At 46.2% G+C, this 25,849-nt stretch overlaps 1 protein-coding gene across 6 annotated transcripts in view; it reads left to right on the forward strand.

Annotated features, from left to right (window-relative positions):
- The window catches only part of gab1 (GRB2-associated binding protein 1), a 307,978-nt gene that overhangs the window by 211,813 nt on the left and 70,316 nt on the right, over window positions 1-25,849 (forward strand). For all 6 annotated transcript variants that reach the window (XM_072495643.1, XM_072495645.1, XM_072495644.1 and 3 more), the window contains exon 2: window positions 573-867. In XM_072495643.1, coding sequence (XP_072351744.1) covers window positions 573-867 — 295 coding nt within the window. The remainder of the gene's footprint in view (window positions 1-572; window positions 868-25,849) is intronic.

Consider the following 25,849-nt stretch of genomic DNA (forward strand, 5'->3'; position numbering starts at 1 on the left):
GGGCAGGTACAGCACAGGGTTAAATACAGAGTAAAACGTTCTCTACACAGGTTTATAATAATCTTTATTAATGTCATAAGTTGGCTTACATTATGCTGCAATGAAGCTGCTGTGAAAATCCCCTAGTCGCCACACACCGGCCCCTGTTCGCATATATTAAGGGAGAATTCTGAATGTCCAATTTACCTAACAAGCACATCTTTCGGGACTTGTGGGAGGAAACCGGAGCACCCGGAGGAAACCCACGCAGACACTGGGAGAACGTGCGTTTAATCGAACGCTGCCAGGGCAGGTTGAGTTATCACAGCGTGGCGAATGTACTGCTCTCCTGAGTGCCCTCGTCACTTGTATTTTAACTATAGCTATAACTAAACACACAAAGCAATTGCAAGTATTTCTACATGACCAAAGTAAATTGGCTAATGTAGCATCAGTGATCTTGTCTCCTCCTCCCACTCTTTTTATTGCTAAACACTGTTGATTTTATTAAAGCACTATACAGTAGTAAACATATTAGAACATTTTAATAGTGCTGGCACTTCAATGGCATGTTCTTCTTGGTGTATTTGCAGGCATGGAAGAAGCGTTGGTTTGTACTTCGAAGTGGCCGTCTGACTGGAGATCCGGATGTGTTGGAATACTACAAAAATGATCATGCAAAGAAGCCGATCCGTGTCATTGACTTGAATCTTTGTGAGCAAGTGGATGCTGGGCTGACCTTTAATAAGAAAGATCTTGAGAACAGTTACATTTTTGATATCCGAACAATTGACCGTGTCTTCTACCTGGTAGCAGACACTGAAGAAGAAATGAATAAGTGGGTTCGATGCATCTGTGATATCTGTGGGTTCAATCCTACAGATGAGGGTAAGTGCCTTATCTTTGTTTATTTCCACTGAGTGCTGCGTTTGATGGTATAAAATTGGCATTGTTTTTACACAGTAGGGTCCACAATTAGAATGAAGGGATTGCATCCTGAAAATTCTGTTACCATGCGGCCATATTAGAAGCAATAGGTGCAAAGTACCGGCCGCGTTGCGCTCAACCGGGAGGGCAGCACGGCCGGTAGATGCTGGGTGAAGCCTCCTGCAGGCTTCCTGGAAGCCTGTACACCTCGCGAGATCTGGCGGCGAGATCAGGATCCCGCTCACAATGGGCGTGACCAAGTCGCACTCACTTAAGTATGTTTTAAACCTACTTAAGCAAACTCACCCAGGGTCTACTGGCCTCCTGAGATCTACAGGCCTCCCCAGGGAGGCCGCAGCCCGGTGCCATTCCATACTGGTGCGCACAAACATGGACCAGGCAGAATGGCACCCACGGAGGTCTCCCAGGCCATCGGAGGCCGCTGGGTGGTCATAGACAGTGCATGGTGGCCCCCTTGGCCTTCCCCCTGGACTGCCGAGGTGCTTGGATGGCATTGCAAAGCCTGCGGGAAGGATACCAGAGTGGCACTGCCAAGGGTCAGGGTCTGAGGGGGGGCTATGCCCATGAAAGGAGGGTGGAGTGGAGGAAATAAGCATGGGGGGAGAATGCAGGGCAGATAAGAAGGGGCCTCTGGGAGGTTGGGCAGGGATTGAAGGGTGGGGGCCCTGGAAAGGGGTAACCTGTAAGGTGGTGTGTGAGGCCTGAAGAGGAGGGACCCCGGAGACCCCATGGGGGGGGGGATGTGTCATCACTTGGGGGTGTGGGGTAATAACTATATGGTGAGGGGTGACATTGCCCATGGTGGTGGGGGGGGCAGGCGGGCGAAAAATGGTGCCTGATCTCTGAGGAGCTGGTCTGGCCAGCAAGTTCAGCTCCCCAGTGATGAAAATTACTCTAAGTATGGGCTAAACCGGTGAGAAACACCCCAGAGCCCAAAGTGACTAAGTGTGGTTAGATAGCGGTGGGGAACACACTGGCAGAGCCGGCGGGAAACTCCTAGCAAAACGTGACAAATGACACTCCGAAACCTTTCTGTTAAATCGCACACAATATTTGGAAAGGCCGAGGTGGGATCTAATTAAGCTGAGGAAGTTATGACCTAAGTGGGGAGGAAGAACACATATTAAGCCAGCTTGTAAATGTATGAGTCCATTGGAGCACCATAACTGAGGAAAATACATGATACGATGCATGTGTCATGTGGTAAGCTGTACATCACTGGCATCCAGTAATGCCAACGGCTTCTGGGTTTAATTTTTTGAAGGAGAAAAAACGAAACATTTTTTTCAAAACTTGCCACAACACTGAGCATGCTAACTGTGGTGATTTGCCCGTGGATCATAGTTGGATGGTGTGTGACCTCCAACCAGCAGGTGGTGATACAGACACACCATGCAGTCTCTAGATTAAGGTCATGTGACCTGTGACCCCGATATAAAGGGAGACACATCCAGCCATCTTCAGAAGACGGCTGACAGGGTAATAAGACGTACAAGTGAATGGTCAGTGCTAGGTGCACGTTCCAGAGGAGTAGTTAGCAGACTCCATGATAACGTGATCTGTATCAGATTGCTATCTTACCACACAAGACTTAATAAAAGATTCTGGTTTGGACAAGTTGAAGTGTTTGGTGAGTTATTTCGTGAAGTATAAAGGACCAAACATAACATCAACCTTTTTAAAGAAAAATTAATTTAGAGTACCCAATTCTTTTTTTTTTCCAATTAAGGGGCAATTTAGCGAGGCCAATCCACCTACCTTGCACATCTTTGGGTTGTAGGGGTGAGACTCTCACAGACACTGGGAGAATGTTCAACTCCACATGGACAGTGACCCGGCGCCGGGATTGAACCTGGGTCCTCAGCGCTGTGATGCAGCAGTGCTAACTATTGCGCCACTGCCACCCCACGAGCATGCTAACCTGAGTTACCTGAGGTGGTCCCATCAGAATGGGGGCCTAGCTTCACTACTTCTCCTTGGTGGTCCCCCTGGTGGATCCCTTTGGCAATGGCTCCCTCCTCACTCCAGGATAAGATGATCTGTCTGGAAGGGAAAAAAATGGTCAGGCTGTACATTTAATTGTGGTCAGTGGTGATCACCTTGACATTGCTGCTGTTATTCAGAAGGCCCTATAGCCTACAGCACTTCAGTGGACATGCCAGCAAGCAGCCCATATGCCCTGCTCATTCCTGGTCCAGTACTTGCCCTCCTGCCGCTTAAGTCAGATATTCATGACCTATTCTACCTCCATAACTTCGCCTAACACTGCACACATGACAACCCATCTGCAGCAGGAACCATCATCCATGCTTTTAGTTGCCTCTGGACTTGGTTATTACAAATGACTCTTGACTAGCCTTCCACCGTCTATCGCCTGGTATACAGGGCTTTGGATGTCCCAAGTCTGTTGAAAGGGCCTGCATGAATCCAACCTTCTATTCTTCAAGAATGAAGCGGAGGGAAAAAGATTTTAATAGCTATAGTCCTAGAGCCAACCATAGGTCTTTCTTTTTGAAAAATATTTTGTTGGAGGTAGTTTCAAATATCTACAGAACAGAAACAAGCAAACAACAACTGCGACAGTAACCCTTACACAATTAACACTATTCCCCTGTACCGCCCTCTCCACCGCTCTTTTTACATACATTGGTGTAAAGAACTCCAGAACGGCCTGTTATCTTGGAATGCACTCGACAAATGCAAGTCCTTCCTTTTCTCTTTATTAAATTGACATTCCAGTGCGACTGCATGTCTGTACATAGATGCGGGTTCTGACAGACCATCACACTGGATTTGTCTTATTTTTTCCACTCAACACAACCATTATTTCAGCAGGAGTCAATGGACAGTAATTAGGCTGTTAGGCATCCTGGCTGATCTCTGTATGCCCATTCCTCCTGTCCCAACCCTTTACAATTGCTGTCCAAGAAAGTAAAAGTACAACTCTGGTTCATCACATTTACCTTGCTGAAACTGGCACCCATCATGGACGCTAATTTCATGCAGATAGTTCCCCGTGTGTACAATAGCCAGCAGAGGAATAGCAGCCTGTCGGCCATTAGCTGCACTCTTGTCTAAAAAAACCTCTTCACTTTGTGCAGACAAAGATGATCCATTTTTATTTAATGGAGAAACTACATTAGAGTGCATTTATCTCAAGATTGTAATAACTTTGTGCCCATTAATAAGTAATGCAGATATTGAAAACCTGTTGAGAACAAATAGAAACGCAGATGCTTAAAAGAGCAATGCACTTTTCTGCGTTCACTCAACTTTCTGACCTTATTTCCCGTCTGCTGAAGACGTCACCCTGTCCTGTGGTACAGTTCCGCAGGTACTGTTGACCTTTCAACACTACACTCCGGTGGCCCCTTTTGTTTTGTGACCTTACTGAAATATGTGCATTAGAACTTAGAGAACTATGTAGCAGGTCTGGTTCAGGCGTCATTAAATAATTCTCAAGTTTCAGAAAATATCTCAATTTTAAAAATAGGCACAGAGTTACTGTACACAATTATCTTTATGCCAGCTGTCCCACCACAAACCATTACGTTCCCAAGCTTGCTTACACACATGCATCGGGCTGTCAAAACATTTCGAAGTTATAGAAGCAGACAGGTTTTTAGTAAGCATTTTAGAATCCACTCCATGTACTCTGAATATCTGTCCATTACAAAATGCGGTTATTCTAGTGTGAACAGCACTAACCATTCCTTACGGTGGGCGAAGCTGACAAACAAGGTCATATTTGTGCTGTGTCTAATTTTTCAGAAAGGGGTCACCACTTGCCATCATTCTTGCTGCTGTTGCCGATTGATGAGGTTTATTGCTATCTGCAAAGTGAGCTGATGTAATGAACCATGCTGACACGATAAATGTTGGCAGAGAGCGTTCTGTCTGCTGAACCTTGATGTCTGATAATAGCTGGATTTCAACAACAAAGTTTGTTGTCTTTTCTGCAAAGCAGAAAGTGATCTTGTGTCTTGCGCACAAGACCCCTGATTTAACACAAGCAAGTTAAGTGGGTGCCCAGATGGGCCGGGTGTCCTTTTCTTCCTGCTTTGGTTCTGGCACGCAGAAACAAATTGGATCACGAGTGTATTTTCAACTTATCATCTGCATTGGCAGAACTGAAGAACTTGTTACATCTGTCTCCAATTTTAACCTTTTGGTGAAATGTGTGCAATTAGTACGATTGGCTAAAGTATTTTCAGTTATTCCTTCCGGATGAAATTTTGATTAAGTGCACAGTATAGACTGCAGTTGAAGCTGTACACTGCCATTTCATTACTGTGCATTTGTCTTCAAGTTCAGCAACTGGGTTACAAGGGCCCGCTGCTATAGTTGACCAGAATAATAGAAAATAATTTAACGGTAGTCATGCGGTGAGAACATATGTGCAGGAAGAACCAGGAAATAGCTGTTGATCTGATCTGGGTCAGGGCACGCTACCACAATTAGTCTTTGGAATGAGGTCATTGCAAACATTGTGTAACTACACAACCAAAAACAACATGGTTACAGCATTAGAAGCTAACATGAACCTTTTGATTATCAAGTGTGCTTTCCCTGAGTTGAGTAAACTCCTTGTTTATCAGATATTTATGGATCTTTCAGGCCCTCAGGATATCCCAACGTGCTACATAAACAATTGATTACTTTTGAGTAAGTGCACTTATGTCATTAGCTGAGCAATGTGGAAGTGCATTTACATACAGCAGGGCCCACAAACATTGAGCAAGATAATGGACCAGTTGATCTGCCTCTCGTGGTGTTCATTAAAGACACTGGGAAAACAGTTTTGATTAGTGCAATGGATCTGTATACCACCAGAATAAGCAGCAGAAACTTAGCAGCCTTTTTCAAAGGTGACATCTTAAGCCGGGTATTGCGCTTACGTGGCAGCATGGATTACATAGAATCGTAGAATGGTTACAGCACAAAAGGAGATTTTTTGGCTAAGATCATGCGCCGGATCATGCCCAAGATGAGGTGCAATGACTTTTCTTGTCAGCTTGAATCTTTTATGTCTCTCTTGTGGAGATCATGAATTGGATTCAATTTGAATTGTTTTTTTGAGCCAGCACAGAGATGGATGAAGGACAACAAAAACAAATGCTGGGAAATCTCAGCAGGCCTGACAGCATCTGTGGAGGGAGAATGGAGCTGGCATTTCAAGTCTGGTTGACTCTTCGTCAAAGATGGATTAAGGGTTTGCCCTGTCCACTCTGTATGTTGGCTTTGTAACTTTGAGAATGGAATAAAAATGAAAAATAAAATAAAAATTAGGCCTGTTGTGTCTGTACTGGCTCTCTGGAAGAGCAATTCACCTTGTGCCACTTCCCTGCCGAATGACTGTAGCCCTGCAAATGTTTTCTCCTCCGATTGTGATCCAATTCTCTTTTGAAAGTCGCAATTAAATCTGCCTCCACCAACTCTCAATCAGTGCATTCTCGGGCCTAACCACTCGTGTAATAAAAATGTCTCCTCCTGCCACCATTCCTCCTTTAGCCACTCAGCTAAATTAATGTCTTCTGGTTCTCGTTTGCTCTACAGATGGGAACAGTTTCTCCCCGTCTACTCTGTCCAGGCCCCTCATGATTTTGTATATCATTATCAAATCTCCTCTCAACCTTCTCTGAGAACAGCCCCAGTTTCTCGAATCTATCTGTCGTTAATCTATTCTGCACCCTTTCTAATGCCTTCACAATCTTCCTAAAGTGTGGTGCTCAGAACTGGATGCAATACTTCAGTTGAGACCGAACAAACTCAAGTCATAGCCTGCCGAGGGTATCATCACGGGTAGAATGGAAAATTTGATCGACCATTTAAATGCCCATTGACCTTGGCTGGGAATTTCCGGTTTCTAGGGTGGGCACAACCGGAAAATCCCACCCCTGGAGTGGCGCTGCAATCAAAGCTTTCTGAAAAGCCAGCAACAGAGCCAGGTGCCACGATGATTGATAAATATTTAGCCTGCTGAATGTTTTCACAGATCAAATAGATATAGGGGGCGATTCTCCCAAATGGAGCCCAAGTGTTCGCGCTGTCGTGAACATCGTCGTGTTCCACGACGGCGCGAACCGGGCCCGGGTACAACCTATTCTGTCCCCCACAGGGGGCCAGCACGGCGCTGGAGCGGTTCACGCTGCTCCAGCCTCCGTTCCCGGCGGCGCGCCAACCCGCGCATGTGCAGTTGGGTCGCGCCAACCTGCGCATGCGCGGGGGACTTCTTTAGCGCGCCGGTCCCGACTCAACATGGCGTCGGTGTTCAGGGGCCGGCCGCGCAGGGAAGTAGGCCCGGGGGGGGGGGGGGGGGGGGGGGGGGGGGGGGAGAGGCCGGCTCGCCAAACGGTGGGCCCCGATCGTGGGGCAGACCCCATCGGAGCCCCCCCACGCGCCCCCCCACAGGCCGCCCCCCGACCGATAGCGCCGGCAGCGACCAGGGGTGAACGGCGCCGGCGGGACTCTGTCGTATCCGCTCAGCCCATCCGGGCCGGAGAATCGGCGGCCCCGCTTATTCTGGCGGCGCGGCCTGTGGCCGGCGGCGCGCCAAACGTGCCGGCGCAAGTGGCGTTGTGGCGCGGTTGTGGCGATTCTCCGTCACGGCGCGGGGCTCTGAGAATCACCCCCATAGTGTTGTAACTATGGGCTGAACGTGTACACCCGACATCAGAAAAACAACTACTTGATCGGTTAAATCACCATTTCACGTGGAACTCCTTATTGTCCTGTTGTTCGGAATTCGTGGTTCTAAAATAATCTATTCTCACACTTTTTAACGTTGGCTTGTATGGATATTGCCAGCTCTTAGACTGGAAGGAAGTACGATGAAGATTTTGAAGACTGTTTACCCAACGTGTCCACAGGCATTAAAACCACACTCCGGGGATTTTGTAATCTTCCTAAAGGCAAGAAACGTAAAAGAAATATAGATCAAGTTTAAAAAGTAGGTTTCTGAGCATTGTCTCAGCAATACAATTCCATTGATCAGATTTATTTGTTCCCTAACCACCACCATATTATGTTGGTAAGAAAAACAAAATAGAACAGCTTTAATAAGTTGGGGCTTTCTCTTCAACCACTTGCTTGTTTAGGATTCAGGGACGGGATTCTCTGGGAATCGGCGGGGCGGGCAGAAACGGCGCAGTGGAGTGGCGGGAACCACTCCGGCATCGGCCGCCCCAAAGGTGCGGCATCTGCTGACGTCATCCCCGCGCATGCGCACATGGAGTCACTTCTGCACCGGGAATGGCGGATGACCACGGCCTCTGGTGCGGAAGGACTAGAGTGCCCCCACGGCACAGGCCCACTCACGGATCAGTGGGCCCCGACCACGGGCCATGCCACCGTGGGGGCACATCCCGGGGCCAGTTCCCCCCCGTGACCCCCCCCAATAACCCCAGAGGCCGCCCGCGCTGCCAGGTCCCGCCAATAAGGGACCAACTCCAATTTACGCTGGCGGGACCGGCTACAGGCGGGCAGGACTTCGGCCCATCGCGGGCCGGAGAATTCGGGCGGCCCCGGGGCCCATTGAGTCACGCCGGACCCCGCCATTCTCCGAGGCGGGCGGCGCGACTCACGCCACGCCGGCTTTTGGAGGGTGGGAGAATTCGGAGGCCGGCGGGGGCGGGATTCACGCCGACCCCCGGAGATTCTCCGACCCGACAGGGGGGTCAGAGAATCCCACCCATGAGCTTTTTTTGGTCACTGTAGAAATATTGGGCTTTGTTCTGATGCCTACCGCAGTCAAAAAGCTGATATTCTTCATTCTTGGCTCAGACTGACAGTTCTGCTTAACTAATAGAGCGATGCTTTGCCCATGAAATACATTTTAGTATGATTCTATGCCCGTGAAATTCATTTTAATATGATTCTATGCCCGTGAAATACATTTTAATATGAGTCAATAATCTTATGAACAGAATTTCTATAGAACCCCTCCACCCCATCCACAGAAAGTTTTAAATTGAAGTAATGAACTTCGGTCAGGGACATTAGTATGGTGTAGATCTGTAAATATATTCTCTGGATAGGTTCATAGAAAGCCAATTGTCGTTTTAAGACAAACACTTACGTATTGTTATTAGCCATGTCCACTCCTGCTAAGTACACAAGAGCTAGGAAGAAAAGAAAATTGTAAATGATTGAAAGGATGGAAATTGCAGGGAGAAAATCAAAAAGTAAACTAAAGCGTGACATTTTATGCAGTAAGAAGTTTTACAACACCAAGTTAAAGTCCAACAGGTTTGTTTCAATGTCACTAGCTTTCGGAGCGCTGCTCCTTTCTCAGGTGAATCATTTCGGAGCAGCGCTCCGAAAGCTAGTGACATCGAAACAAACCTGTTGGACTTTAACCTGGTGTTGTAAACCTTCTTACTGTGCTCACCCCAGTCCAACGCCGGCATCTCCACATTTTATACAGTTAGTGTATGAGGTGAACACCATCCCCTAGTGAGATGTCACCTCTGGTAGTCTGCCGGCTGTGCTTCCTGTATCTTAAGTAACCATCCCTGATCGCTTGCTGAGAGACTATCTGTAACTCTTCATTTCTGCCAGTCGCGTCCCTAATTTTGCTTCGTTTAGATAGTGATACATTCACTGGGTGATGAATCTTTAGTTCTTTTATCTCATGGTTTACTGAGATAAGCTGCATCTGTCATCTTTTTCCAGTGATGTAGAACAGTTACTGTCTTCTCCTGTATGTGTGCCTTACTGTCTAATCCCAGTTTCCCCCATAGGTCGTTTTGTCGTTGCTCGGTTTCATGACGCCTTTCCTTGGGTTCCCATTTTCTTTAAGATTTCAGAAGGGTCTGAAGTCTGAGTTGATCATGTTACTCTGTGCTCCAGACTACAGCTTCAGCCTCAAATTGATGGCTGTGGGCTTATTTCTCACCCTCTTCCTGATCTGATTGGGTGTGTGAACTTCTTTTTTTTGGGAACTGTTGGACACAGCCATTTTGTGCAGTTGTGTGGTTCACATGTCTGCTGTGCCCTCAAATCCGTTGTCATCTTCCAGGATATGCGTGTTTTGGGTTCTCTCTTTATCGTTCTCCCTGTTGCTCTGACTCTGATAACTCACTCACTGTTTTCTTTCTTTGTTTAGCACACCTTTTCCCAATGATTGGGCTTTCCTACAAGCTCTGTGGTTTGATCTACATACAGGACATTTTCTTCTGTTTGTGATCTTATTGTCATCCACAACTTCTGCAGATCTTTCTCGCTGTCTGACGTGTATTCCTTTGTTGCTGCCTTTCTCTTTGACTTAATTGAAAGTTAGCTGTTTTGGTCGTCAATGCCTTCATCTCTGCTCATGGTTTCAAGTACTCCAGAAACGTCTGCAGTCAAATATATTGTGAGCTTGTCCTTTCCAGTATGTTCTTTTTGTACTTCAGGGTTGCAGAGCCCCATATGAGTTGATCTCCCTTCCTTTTCTCCATGTCCTTAAATTTACATTTCCTTGCTGTATTTTTCAACTTGCTATGAAATTGTCGACTGGCTCACCTAGTTCCTAAAATTCTTACTGGTAGATCTGATTTTTTGATTTTGACTGGAGATGTGTGCTGACTGAATTTTTATTTTAATTGTCTGGGTTTCTGCTGTCGTTTCTGCTTACTTCTAGCAAGGTTGTCCATTCCAATTTCATCCAACCATCCCACAGTTGTAGTGTCCCAGGTTAACACCGATGTAACAGCATCTTAAGCATGGCCACCTCTGGTCAGAACTCTCCTGTTTTTTTATATTCTTTATCGCTGGAGTCCTGCATTTAAGAACTCTATCTTCCCAGCTTGGCTTTTCAAGATATTCAACTTGCTGTTCGTAGAGTCATTCCATTCTCAAGCTTTAAAAGAAAAGATGTATAGTCAGTACGCACAATTTCAACTGAATCCTGCTCGAAATTTACTGGACACCAGCTGCTTTTGCTTTTATTTTTACAATAATTCTTCTTTCAGAGAAACCTATCTCTTGTAGGCTCCATCACCCCAAAATAAAAGTTGCCCCCACTCCCCAAAGCACATCAGTCATCGCATTAGATACATTTTTTACTTGGACCATTGTGAGCAGTTTTGGGCCCCGTATCTAAGGAAGGATGCCCTGGCCTTGGAAAGGTTCCAGAGGGGGTTCACAAGAATGATCCCTGGAATGAAGAACTTGTCGGATGAGGAACGGCTGAGGACTCTGGGTCTGTACTCGTTGGAGTTTCGAAGGATGAGGGGGGGGGATCTTATTGAAACTTAGAGGATACTGCGAGGCTTGGACAGAGTGGACGTGGAGAGGATGTTTCCACTTGTCGGAAAAACTAGAACCAGAGGACACCATCTCAGACTAAAGGGACAATCCTTTAAAACTGAGTTGAGGAGGAATTTTTTCAGCCAGAGGGTGGTGAATCTGTGGAACTCCGCAGAAGGCTGTGGAGGCCAAATCACTGAGTGTCTTTAAGACACAGTTAGACAGGTTCTTGATTAATAAGGGGATTAGGGGTAATGTGGAGAATGCAGGAGAATGGGGATGAGAAAATATAAGCCATGATTGAATGGCGGAGCAGACTCGATGGGCCGAGTCGCCTAATTCTGCTCCTACGTCTATGGTCTTACGGTCTTATGGACCATGACTGCAGTGCAACAATGAATGTGGCACCCCAGGGCCTATGTTCACTAAACTATCAGCTCCCCACTCTTTACAAATAATATAACAATATGACTGGCATGTTCTTGTAGAATGTAGCATTTCTGCATTGCTAAAAGAGGAGTTTTTATTTAAAGTGCAACATTCACTAACTGGATGAAAATAGTAACAATTTATGGTGATGTATTTCATCAAACTGCTGGATTACCCTGTATACAAAACAGAAATGACATTTGTAGGTTAACCTTTGTATTTGCATAAACCTTAAACAAATCAAAGCAAACAAACCCTGTGTTCCCATTTGGAAAATATTTTTTAAGGCCTTGGTTACAAAGCATTAATTGCACTTGCCGTTTAACCTTGAGTAAGGTTTAACCTTTCAATAAAGATGATCTGGAGTAATAAGCTTGCCCACACAACAAAAAGTTTTTAAATATAGGGTATGAGGGAGGATTAGTAAATGGAAGAAATGGCTTGAATGTTTAGAGCATTCCTAGCTGTTAGTCATGTGTCCAGTTTGATTTGTGTATGAAATTAAATTAGAATTCTATTACAATGGATGTATGACTATAGCAGAGAAGATATTATTTGTATGATGTATTTCAGAATAAACTGAATTATCTTTATAACGGTGTCCATTTCAATTTGTCCTCAATAGATTTGCCAATGCAGTTAAGGAACAAATCTCTTTTCTCTCTGAGAACAAGTGATGTGTGTGTAGGTGGGGGTTTATAACACCAGGGACTTTCCCACACAAGGCATGAATCAGCAAACACAATGACTGTTTGGTATTCATAATGCTGTTTGGCATTATGATTCTTCTCTGTTGGTATATAATTCAGACACAACCAATTAGTCAGGCTTATGGTATTTCAAATACAGTACGCAAAAGAGCAACAGACATGGCAGTGTTAGTATAAAATGACTCTGAGCAGATTCATTTATTGTTGGACACAAAATCTGATTCTCAGAGCTTTCGTGTGGAGTTGAACTCATCCATATGAAACCACCTTGAATAGGGCCAGAAGCCGCCTTGCTTCATGACCAATAATGTGGATCATGAAATGAATTCTGCCATGCAGGTCTTGTTACCAACTTAATTCTGATGGTGTCTGCACAAGATGAGGGTTAACATGTCATTGTCATCACAGATGGAGGAAGAACAAAACTCACTCTATTATGTTCACAATATTGCACTGTCTGTGGGGTCATAGTAGCTGTAAGATACTTACAGCATTCAGTCACCGCAAAGATTATAACCAAGTGGCCAACTGAGTGGTTCTGAAATCAGCCCACTCGACACAATGGACTGTTGATTGTGCTGAAGCTTGCAATATGAAAAGGATAATAATCCTTGGGCCAACTTTATGAAGCTCACAATTTATTGGTGGGTGCTGACAGTGCCGCTACTAAGATAGTCTTAAGCAGTGTTTCCCCTAAGTTGCATATCCACACTGCAATCTGAAAGTTCCCATACAGGGTGGCAGACAAGATTTCCCCTTAATGTTACCATGAATGTGCAGCCATGCAAAATCTTTAAAGGGCTCGGCACTGTGGCTGTGCGTGACACCAAAAAAAATATTAGTGGACATTGCCAATCTACCTTGTTCAGAGCTTTCTCAATGCTACATTGTCATGCTGTTCAGAATCATACCCAACCTGATAGAGTAATGATGTATGAAGGGGGAATAATGATGTGTGAAGGAGCTTTAATGTATGTTCAGAGTGTCATGGAAAGGCATGGATGCTTGGACAGGAAGGGTGACTTCTTGAACAATATCCTAACAGCAAACCAAATACAGCTGAATATTTATTTTAAGTAATCTAGATTTCTTCAAAATTGATGCTCGGGAAACTGTTTTCAACCATGCACCGCTGCATCAATCTGTGATGACCCATGTACTGGGAAAAACCTGGATTTTCTTTTGTGCGATATATCCCTTTCAAACCAGAGTGCACTGGGGTGATTTCTGAAGGAGAGTTAATTGGGATCCTGGGGCAGAATTAATGACCACTTAAGTGCCAATTTTCAGGTGGCAGGTGGAGGCTCGGCGGGTGGGTGGGGTGGTGGACTCCATTAAGTCTCCATTTTGTTTAAACATTGGGTGCCCACTCCTAAAATATCTGCAGCGTGGTTCAGCAGATTGGGTTAAAGTCTGCTGAATGGCATGTTCAGCGGGAGCGCCGAGAAACATCTTGCTATTCAATGGCACTTTGCCTTTTATACATCTGTTTTCACTATTAAGGATGTTGTAGAGCTGCCAAAGCTGGTAGATTAAAAACAACTCGTCAATATTGAACCCTTAGAATTTGATGCAAAATGAGTCCTTGCTAGGATTGGATTGTTGGCGCTGGTTGTATTCCCCTCAGTAAATGCCATCACTTGGCTCATGTATTTATCAGTTCGTTGTGGTCTGGGAATGTTTCCATTGACTGGATGGGAGCCTGTGGTGCCTAAATTTAACAAAGGGTGAAAGTCGGTGTCCAGCAAATGCATGCCAATTTGACATTCGATACTCGAAGGAATGATTAAAGATGCTCTGCACAATTATTTTGATAGAGTGCTGCTCATTGGGGATTCTCAATAAGGCTCTTAAATGTAAATAGTGTTTCGCCAACTTGGCAAAGTTTTGAAAAGGTGACAAAGTTGTTTGATGGTAAATAGTCTGTACAGGCTCCACCACTTAAAGCTTCCCTGCTTATCCTGAACAGCTGACTGGATGTGCATTGCACGCGAGAGCTATTTTGGGCAGCTCTCCTACATTGCCTTTTAACCAGCCTGGTTCATCACTGTTTCTGGTCACAAAGTTAAATTGAACACATTATCAACTTTTGAATGAAAAGATGACAACTGACTTGCCCTTTCAACTCAATTATAACTATCAATGGAACAGCTTTGCTCTTGATCCTAAAACGTTTTGATCTCCTCGAGTCTTTTGCTCCTGATCTCTGCTCCAATGCTTATTGAACTTCACTGGTCCTTGTTCTGGAAGCTGACCTGTTGCGCTCTTTGCAGGATACTTTTCCCAGGATTGGTTTGGAGGTGGGGGCTGGGAAAGTGATAAAATGGCGCGTTGGACCGGCTCACTGATGTTTCCTGCCTTTAGTAGGCCATAAATGAGGCCAAACCGAGATGGTCAAAAGAAAACTTGGCTTATTGCAAAGCAATTATATTCACAATTATACATCAGATCCCAGCCAGGTCTGCTCCTTTGGTTTCATGCCTGGCCAACTTTATACTGAACTCGATCATTATTGTCCTCGCGCCCCCCCCCAGTTGTGTGTGGGTAATAACACTGCCTCTGGCCGCTCTTCCCAGCGACTGGCTGCTTGCCTGGGCGTCAAATCGCTCTGCTTTGGAAAGAAGCCAATTGCAACCATTTATTTTTTAAATGTACTTTATTCCAAACATGTGTGAAAAGAACCAGCAACATATAAAATACACACTCCACAAAACCACAGTACACAGATTGTACAGTTTTTACCCTCGCCCACCCACCGCACACTGACCCCCGCAACTCAAACTTAATCTTCTCCAACTGGATAAAGTCATACAAGTGTCCCAGCCAGGCCGCCTCTGCCGGCAGCGTATACGACCTCCAATTTAGCAGGATCCTTCGCTGGGCAATTAGAGAGGCGAAGGCCACAACATCGGCCCCCTTCCACATCCGGCACTTCCGTTACCTCACAAATCGCCACCATAGGGTCCGGCCTGACCTCCACTCCCACAATCTTAGATAGCATCCCTAATACTGCTTCCCAACATCTCTGCAGCTTCTCGCAACCCCAAAACACGTGCGCATGATTCACCAACCTGCCCCCTCACTTCCCACACTCATCAGCCAACCCCTGGAAGAATCCACTCATCCTCCCTGAGTCATATCTACCCTGTGCACCACCTTGAACTGAGTCATGCTCATCCTCGTGCAGGAGGAGGTTGAGATCGCCCTCTGCATCGCCTCGCACCTCAGTCCCCAGCCTATTTTCTCCCCCCCCCACCCCAACTCCTCCTCCCATTTGTTCTTGATCCTCACCACCTGCGCCTCTTCCCCCCACTCCCCCAACCATCCATATATATCCCCAATAATACCCTCTCCCAACTCATCCAGGAGCAGCAGTTGCTCCAATAACGTGTAATCTGGCAACCTGGGAAACATCCTCCATTCCTTTCGTGTAAAGTCCCTTACCTGCATATATCTAAATTCACTCCCTCTGGCAGCTCAAACCTCTCCCGCAACTCATCCAGACCTGCAAACTTCCTTTCCACGTACAAGCCCCTCACCCTCTCCAGCCCTGTCTCCCTCCCCATACATCCCATCCATCTCCCCCGGCTTAAACCTTTGATTCCCACACAGTGGCGTCAACGCCGACAACCCCTCCAACTAAAAATGTCTCCTCAGCTGATTCCACACCCTGACCGTCGACTGTACCATCAGGCTCCCAATTATACTTCCCGGTGGCAATGGCAGCCTCACCTTCTCCACATTCGCCGCCCAATAATAGTGCAGCAGGATTGGTATCACTAAACCTCTTTTCTGTCTCTGTCTCTGCAACAGAGCCTTCTTTGCCTTCGGCACCTTCCCTGCCCATATGAAGTCCAAAATCACTGTCTCCAACTTGCGGAAAAATGCCGTGGAAGAAAAATCAGGAGGATCGGGAAAACAAACAGGAACATTGGCAGCACATTCATCTTTACCACCTGCACCCTCCCTGCAAATGTCAGGTGTAATGTATTCCACTTCTTAAAATCCTCCCTAATCTCCTCCACCAACATTGTCAAATTCCACCTCTGCATCGTAGTCCATTCCCTCGCACCTCAATCCCGAAATATCTAAACTTCTCCCTAGCTACCTTGAATGACAGCACCTCCAACTTGCCCCCCTGCCCTGCCATGTTCCCCGGAAACACGGCACTCTTCCCGACATTTAACTTATACCCAGAGAAGGCCCTAAACCTCTCCAATATTCCCATGATCCTACCTGTACCCTCCAGCGGGTCCACCACAAACAACATGTCAACCGCACACAACGACACCTGGTGCTCCCTGCACCTCCTCACCAACCACCTGCCACTGCACAGACCGCCTGAGGGCCATTGGCTTAATGGCCTGCGCGAACAACAACGGTGACAATGGACACCCCTGTCTCGTTCACCTGTGCTGCCCAAAACTCATATGAACTCATCTCATTTGTCCATCCACTTGCCACTAGGGATACATACAACAAATGCACACATGCCATGAACTTCGGACCAAACCGAAACCTACCCAAAATTTCAAATAAATACCTCCTTTACTGCGTTCATAGAAGCAATAACGTCTCGCACCCACCCCCCTGACGGAGTCATAACCACATTTAACAACTTTCTGATGTTGCTAGAAAGCTGCTGATCCTTTACACAACCCATTTGATCCTCGGAAACCACCCCTAGCGCACATTACTCCATCCTCCCTGCCATCAACTTCGCCAGCACTTTCACACCTGTGTTCAACAACGAATTGGGCCTATATGACCCACACTCCCAACAAATCCTTCCTTTTCTTCAGGATTAGCATGATTGACACGTGTCAGTGTCTCTGGCAGCTCCCCCTTCTCCAACGCCTCACTGAACATCCCCAACAAATGCGGTGCCAACTCTGCCACAAACACCTTTTAAAACTCCGCTGGGAAGCCTTCCGGTCACAGAATCGCAGAAGGAGGCCATTAGGCCCATTGAGTCTGCACCGACCTGTCTGAAAGAGCACCCTGCTTAAGCCCACGCCTCCATCCTGTCCCCGTAACACAGTGACGACATCTAAAATTTTGGACACGAAGGGGCAATTTCGCATGGACAATCCATCTAACCTGCACATCTTTGGACTGTAGGAGGAAACCGGAGGATCCAAAGGAAACCCACACAGACACGGGGAAAATGTTCAAATTCGACAATCACCCGCAGCCGGAATTGAATCTGGGTCCCTGGAGCTGTGAGGCAGCAGTGCTAGCCACTGTGCCGCCCCCAAACCGTGTCACCGGTCCTGGGGCCTTCCCCGACTTCATCCCCCTAATACTGTCAATCGCCTCCCTCAGCCCCATCAGCTCCCCCAAAGCCTGCCTCCTCTTTTCCTCCAACCTTGGAAACTCCAACTCATCCAAAAACCGTCCCAAATCCCCTTCCTCTCCACCGGGCTTGGCCCTTTACAGCTTCTCATAATACCCCCGAACACCTTGTTTATCCTCCCCAGTTCTGACATCACCCACATTTTCTTCCCCCCCCCTCCCCTTTTCTATTATTACGTCTTAGACCCTTTCTTCCGCCGTAGCTATTATAGTCTATCTTTCTCTTTGTTCTAGTTGTTTTTTTTAAACAAACATTTTATTAGGCATTTATGGTTTTATAACAACAAAAATGGAAATGTAAACATAATTCAGTGCATAACACCCCCCTCATCTGTTTTAGTTGTTGTTGTCCCTCTGGGGGGGCCCTTCTGCACTGTAAATTCTATGATCTATGGTCTCCTCTTCACTCTTTCCCTGTGTATCCTCCTGGTATTTCCCTGGGTTCCTCCCTTGCTGTCCCCCCCTGTTCCTGTGTGCTTTGCATGGTCCTGATGGCTCCTATTGGTTCTCCCCCCCCCCTTCCATTATTGGCTTTGAACAGATCATGGAACAGGCCAAAACCCTTTATCTGCCAAAAGACCCAAATCCAGCCGCCATCCCGACCTCTGCACATGCCCCGAGCTAAGCTTCACCTCCAGACAATGTGACGCATGATCTGAAATCACAATTCCCTTATACTTCACCCCCATCAACATCACCTGGCTCACCACAAAGAAATTAATTCTAGAATACACCTTGTACACGTGTGAGAAGGAATACTGGGGCGGATTCTCCGAGCCTCCGCGCCGAAATCGCGATCAGCGCGGGGGCGGAGAAGGGTCATTGACGCCAAAATCCGGCGCGACGCCGTGATCACGCGCACACGGTCTACACGGCACGGGTAGGGGGCCATTGACAGAGGCCCCCGCGGCAACTCTCCAAAGAAAACTGGCCGAGTTCCCGACGGCGTGGTTCTAACCAATCCGCGGCCGCCCTAGTGGGGGGCGAGGTGTATCCTTCACCGGGAGGGGCCTCATGAATGGCCAGGGAAGCGATCGGGCGGCATCGATCCGCAGGCGCATGCAATCTCTGGGTGACCAACTTCTTCCATCAGGGTCCTCGGTGCGAGTCCGCCATGTTGCACGTGGCCGGCGCCATGCGCATGCGCAAACTCCCGACCGGAAGTGCAGGGCCCCGTATCCGCAGCCAGAGCTGCGAGAAGAACTCTGGAGCACTTTTTCTTAAGGAAAGTCCAGAGTGAAACACGCGCGTTTTGACGCTGGTGTGGGGACATAGCTCCGTTATTGGAGAATCCCGCCCTCTGTTCCTGAATCGCCACGGGTCAACCATTCCCATACATTCCATAAACCCTCCCAACTCCTTCGCCAATATCGACCTTACCATTGACTTGAACCTAAATCCGTCCGCCTTCGGTTCCATCGCACAATTAAAATCTCCACCAATAATCAGCATGTCTAAATCTGGGATCACTCCCAATAACCCCTTCACAAACCCCACATCATCCCAATTTGGCGCATATAGCTTGACCAGCACCACCGGCAACTCCTCCAACACCAAACTCACTATCACATATTTTCCTTTCTCTCCCCCCCCCCCCCCCCCCCCCCCCCCGCCCCGTTTGGCCCCCACAAACCCAGTTCTTTTGTTCCACAGAATGGCCACCCCCACGATTTTGAGTCCAACTCCAAGGGAAATTTTGAGTCCAACTCCCATCCATCCCTTCTTTAACCTAACCTGACCCTTCACCCGGAGGTGATCTCCTGTAGAAAAATCACCTCCGCCTTCAAACTGGTGCCCGAATAGGGGCTTTACACAGTAACTTAATTGAAGCCTACTTGTGACTATAATCGATTATTATTATTACTATTATTATTGTTATTATTAAACTCCGGTGTGCAAAAATCTGGGAGCTCTTAATCAGTCCGTTTAACCCTCACACATTCCACGTCACAATCTTGCCAGTGGCTTTAGCCTCCATTCCCCTCTACCATCCGTCATCATCCCCCAGCGGTTCAACTTCCTTTAGTATCGTCCTTAACAGGGCCCATCCAAGATGGCCCCCCTCCCACCCATAACCATGCTCAGTCTCCAACTCTACCACATCGCAATCCCCCCACCCCCCCCGCCACCTCTCATGACCCTCTCTGTCATCTCACCTTCGTTCATCAGCATTACCTGCTAGCATGGCAACTCCCACTCGAAGGCCCCCCCCCCCCCCCCCCCCCCCCCCCCCCCCCCATGCACTCCCTTCCATCCCATTCCCCACTGGTTCCTCATTAGCCTGTGCAAATGACCCTTACCCACCTGAATACCCCTCAAAAATTCCTCACCCTCCAGTAACACAAAACAGCCTTGACATCTCACCTTTGCAGATTTAGGTCCTCCATCTCACGCCAATTCTCAGTTCTCCACCAGTTTATGGACCCGTATAAAATCATTGGCATCCTGTGTTATGTTTGCCTTCGAAATTGTTGTTAAAAAATTACAAATGCCTTGATAAAATGTTTTTTTAAAAGAAAACGTCATTGGCACCTTCTGGCATCTCAAAGTAACACTCCCAGCCTTCAAAAGTGACACACAATTTTGATGGGTACAGCACCCCATACCGAACTGTGCTAACTACTGTGCTGCCGACATGGGAACCAAGTAAGAAATCATAGTGTTAGGTTAGATGCCAGGAAATACTTATTTCATTATAGAGGTTGATGACTGCTGATATTGCAAAATATTCAGGTGAGCTTGAATTTGCTACAGGCATTAAAAAGGAGCTGGATGAATGCTGTGGGTAGGATGTATCTGAAATTACAAAAAGGCAGGTGGAGCTAGCAGGAATGAGTGTTAACAATTTCAGTAGACTTCAGGAGCTTACTTGTCTTTGGGAATCAGAGAAGAATTTCCCAGACACACAAACATCCGCAAGACTTTCCCAGAAATTTGAAATATAAACAAAAAACCTTGAAAATATTCAGCAGGTCAGGCATCATCTGTGGAAAGAGAAACTGATTCAACATTTCAGGTTAATGTCCTTCCATTAGAATATTCTCCAAAAAATCCCAGAGGTTTATTTTCATAAATTGTCCATTTGTTGGAGTCATACCTAGAACAAAGGAAGATGATTGTGGTTTTTGGATGTCAATTATCCTAGTTCCAGGACATCACTGCAGGAATTCCTCAGGCTTTTGCCCAATCATCATCCGCTGCTTCAGCAATGACTTTTCCTCCATCATAAGGTCAGAAGTGAGAATGTTCACTGATCATTGCACAATGTTCAGGTCCATTCACAGCTCCTGAGATAATGAAGCAGTTATATCCATATGCAGCAAGATCTCAACAACATTCAGGCCAAGATCACGACAACATTCAGGCTTAGGCTAATAAGTGGAAATCTCCTTACACTTGGCATTTAATGTTGCTACCTTCACTGAATCCCCCATCTTCAACATCCTGGGGTTACCATTGATCAGAGCCGCCAACTGTTGTCAGGAGAGGGCATTGGGTCAGGCACTTAACTATCAAATTGCCACGCCACATCATTAATGAGTGCAAGGAGACTTTTGAAGTGACAGTCAGCCCAAAGATCTTCCAGGTAGACATTATCACTTCAACTCGTTCACCAAGGTAACATCTTGCAGTCAATGCGAGTTAAACCAACATTTGACCTCGGGGGCCCCATCATGGCCACCTTCAAGGCTCTTTAGCACCTAAAGAAAAATTGACCTTTCAGTGCTTAGGAAAGAAGAGAGTTCACCAATAAAATTGGAGGTGGTAAGTGAAGGCTGAGTACCTGGTAACAAAACAATAACGTCATAAATAATTGGGAACATTTTCAGAGTGTAAAGTAGATTGAGGTCCAAGGAAGCTGGGGGTTTTAAGAGTAGGGATGAGAGAAGGAGGGGGGATAAGTAACGAGGTTGCAGATGGGTAAAGGGTAGTCAACAGGTACTGAATCCAGTAACCCAGAAATATATGCATGCACCTTAGTTTAGGAAAAAAAAACTAACCTAATGAAAGGAAGAGAATCAAATTAAAATGATTAAACTTGAATGTGAGAAGCAGATGAAATATAAGTGCGGAACTGGTCGTGGCAATCAGGAACTACAGTATAATATGGTGGGAATGTTAGAAATATGGTAAACCCATAGGATGGAAATGAATTTAACATTCAGGGGTATAGAATATGCAAAAGGGACAGAAACGGAGGCAATGTCGTCATATATGTCAGGGTCAAACAGAGCATAAAATAAGTTGATCCTTTGGGAGGAAATAAGGTTCGTAAAGAACCACTTTAGGATTGAATTTTCCAATGGGAAAAAGATCCAAGCTAATGCTTGGGATTCGCTAAAGAGCACCAGGTCAGCACAAGGAGGATAGATTGCTCTGTGAAGAGATAGAGTTTTTCAAAGTCAGGAATATAATTGGAATCGGAAACCTCAACCAACCAAACATAAACTGGATTCCCAGGAAGTTTGGAGTTTGACTTGGTAAATGCAATGCATGACTGTTTCGTGGCTCAAGCGTGCAAGACCAGCCATGAGAGCCAGTGCTCACCTTAATCTCGCATTCTTAAATGGCCCAAGAAATTTAAGTCCTGCAAACCAAGGGTAAAGTCACTGCAAATTTAAAACAAACTGAAATTTGGTTATACCCAAGATGAGGAGCCAAAAGAGCTAACGTCAAAGAAATTTTTAAAAGAATCAAAATAAATGTGCTAGAACAGGAAGTTTGTTAATATTTCAGTAGACAACGACATTTTAAATATTAATGCTGGGGATTACATAGAACATACAGTGCAGAAGGAGGCCATTCGGCCCATCGAGTCTGCACCGACCCACATTAATCCCTCACTTCCACCCTATCCCCGCAACCCAATAACCCCTCCCAACCCTTGTGGACACTACGGGCAATTTTTAGCATGGCCAATCCACCTAACCTGCACGTCTTTGGACTGTGGGAGGAAACCGGAGCACCCGGAGGAAACCCACGCAGACACGGGGAGAACGTGCAGACTCCGCACAGACAGTGACCCAGCGGGGAATCGAACCTGGGACCCTGGCGCTGTGAAGCCACAGTGCTATCCACTTGTGCTACCGTGCTGCCCCAATGTAAGACAAATGCAAAGAGCTGGATTTTAACTTTGCGGCATGTTGAGAGCAGCGGGTAGGAACCAGTAGTAATGCAAGGGAAGCCTGAAATTAAGTGCAACATGCCTGTATATGACTTTTAAATGGTGACATTGCATTATAGTGTCCTTGGGCATCCCTACCATTTGGCAAGATGTCAATCTGCATGAGGCGACATTAAAAGAACACTCCAAAAACATGCAATTTGTTGGAGTTGGGACCACAAAAGAAGAAATTGGCAAAATAGAGTCCAGAGGTTCAAAGGCTGCCCTTGTTTTTGTGACAGCTCCCTGAATGTGATGATGAGGTTTGCAAGATCCCAGAACAGGGAATCACTGCAGACCTGCAGAAGACAAAAGCCATAAGAGAATTCCCGCCAGCCAGGAATATCACCAAACTACAAAGGTTTATGGTATGGTCAACATTACAGACCACCAAAAGAAACCTCACAGCCCAAGTACTTTCAATAAAGCCTTTCACACAAGCCCGCAAGAAAACAGCTGTGAGGCATATTTAGTGGTAGATTTCCCTGTTGTGTCGCCAAAGCCCCCAGCCACCACTGTGCTTTCTCCTGACTTTCACTATTTTGTTCGAGGATTTCCATGGACGCCCCACAGTTAATTTCCAAAAACCATGTTAAAATCATTGTAACTGAGCAATTAAGATATTGAAATTGACAACCTGTCTCTCTTAAAGGGATTGGATACATTTAGCCTAATGTATTGCAGTTAAATGCAGAAGCCAGCACATTGGAGCTGGCATCCCAATACACTCTAATTTTTCCATGTCTTAACTCTGCCCATATCCAACTCTCTCACTTGCTTGCATTAAAATCTACCAACTGCCTGCGCACCCACCCCCGCCTTGGGATCAACAAGCTGAAACTCAGCAAGCCTAATCCTAAATGGATTTACATGTTAAAAAGGAAATAGAGGGAAAGTTACTTGTACCAAAGCTTAATTTGGGGCTTGGCTCTCAATGAGTTTGATGTTTTGGGCAAGCTGAATCTCCAGGACCAGATGGTCCCAGAGTATTGAGTGAGATTTGTGAAGCACTGCAAATGTTTTGATGGCTTTTCCTTGAGGTTGAAGTTTTTTGTTTTAAGTGCAATTAGAATAGGACAAATTGAATGTAGGCACACACCGAGGTAGGTTTGGTCAACCCTTCACTTACTTGTTGAAGAGAGAGACTGTTTGCCATGCCTCTACAATGCTGGAGCACTTCCCTCATGTGGCAGTAGGTTTGATGGTGAAATTAGGCATATTCCTCCAAGTGGTCTTACATGGTGTCCTGAGCATTCTCCTCGTTGTGGTTGGGTTTTCCATGTGGAAGTAGTGTTGAGGGTGCACTATCATTTCCCTTATTATCCTTCTTGTGCTGGCACGCGGTGCAGGGCGGTAGCTAATATTCCTGGGGAAGGTCGGGCATTCTTCCCTTAGGGGTTTTTGTTTCCTTTTCTCTTCATCTCTGTGAGAAATATGCTGTTAGACGTTGTGGTATGATCTAGTGGTCTATGGGAGGTTCCGCTTATAGTGCTGGGGAAAGGAATTTTCCTTCCCCTCCCGCCAGGCCACCCAATTATTGGGTACCTTGACGATACTTCTTCCCTTCGGCGAGGTGATTTCCCCGGCTAGGTCTGGCATAATCTTTTGTTTACTGTAAATGGGGCTGGTGACTGCCTTGGATGTGCTAATGAGGTGTAGGATTGGCTGGTGTGCTGGGTTTTGGGATGCGTTAGGGGTACTGATTCCTGTGTGTCGGAATGTGCTGGGGTTGGCCAGGTCCAGTGCTGTGGTTGGCATCCTGTTGCTCCTTGGAGCTTGGGATGTCCCTTCACGAAGACACTCATTAGGGACTTTCTGAGAAGCTGGGTTTTGCTTCTTCTCCGCATGGGTTCCTGGGGTTGAGTCGAGTCCTGTTCTTTGGCTGATAACCTGTTATCCCTCTAATGATGTGGACGCTTTCTTGTTTGAATGAGCAACTTGTTCTCTTCTTCATTAATGGGTGATGAGTGTGCGCTGGGGGAATACGGGCCCATGGTGGGGTCCTGATCCTGTGATCCACTCTTATTGCTAGTTGTCCTTTTTGTTTTCCCTAGGAGCTGCTTACGGCCCTGATCATAATCTGTACATGTTGTTGTTGGTTCTCTCTGTATAAATATGTGGAATGGTGTTGGTTCTGTTCTGGCCTTGAGACTGGGATTATGTTGCGCTGTGTGATATATATATAATACCCCTTTTTCATTGTATGTTTGCTTTTTTCTAGGGGGGGGAGGGATATAAAGAATCCGTGATTGGTTCCTGCATGGTGCAGGCGGGCCTGGTATCTGAGGAGAGGATGTTGCGGTATGTCTCTCTTAAAGGGATTACGGTGTGTTGCGGTTTATGGTCTCATGATCATTGGTGCCTCTAGCACTGCTGGGGTGGAGTGAGATATATATTGGTGTGCCTCAGAACATGGTGCGAAAAGTTTATCCTGAACTCTTGTGGCAATTGTGTGCATTGGCTGAGTGAGCAGGTGTGCACCATTTTACCATGTTCTTCATGGCCTTATCCTGTTTCTCCCTTGTTCTCTGGTTGGCCTTATAGAGGTATCAAGTTATGTCCAATGATTGTATAGAGTTCATTATACTGCTGTTCTTCTGTGGCCCCCTGTATTCATGCCTGTGGAGCCTTTTTGTTTGCCTGCTGTGCTGTGTCGATCATGTGGTTTTGTTGTGTTTGTGAAAATGTAAAACCTTAGTAAATACACTTTAAAAAAAAAAAAAACACTTTTAGATGAGCAAGAAACTTCATGGCCACCTTCTTGCGTTCTTTTGAGGAAGTGATACCTAAATGCACTGGAGTTAATCCGACAAAGTTATGTTCTTCAACTTCCAAAAGGTATTTGATTAGTTCCATAAGTGTCTAGCTATGCTCAAAGCCCCATGGCTCTGAATTTAGCTGGCATTTTGCAAACATGTGTTGGTTGGGTAGGTTAACTAATTTAAGGTAGTCAGGCTCGCAGTGAGGCGCATTGGTGTGTACTGAAAGTCAAATATATTAGTACACCAGGCCCTGTTTTTGTAAACCGAAAGAA

Source organism: Scyliorhinus torazame, chromosome 3 (assembly GCF_047496885.1).
Source record: "Scyliorhinus torazame isolate Kashiwa2021f chromosome 3, sScyTor2.1, whole genome shotgun sequence".
Lineage (NCBI taxonomy): Eukaryota > Metazoa > Chordata > Chondrichthyes > Carcharhiniformes > Scyliorhinidae > Scyliorhinus > Scyliorhinus torazame.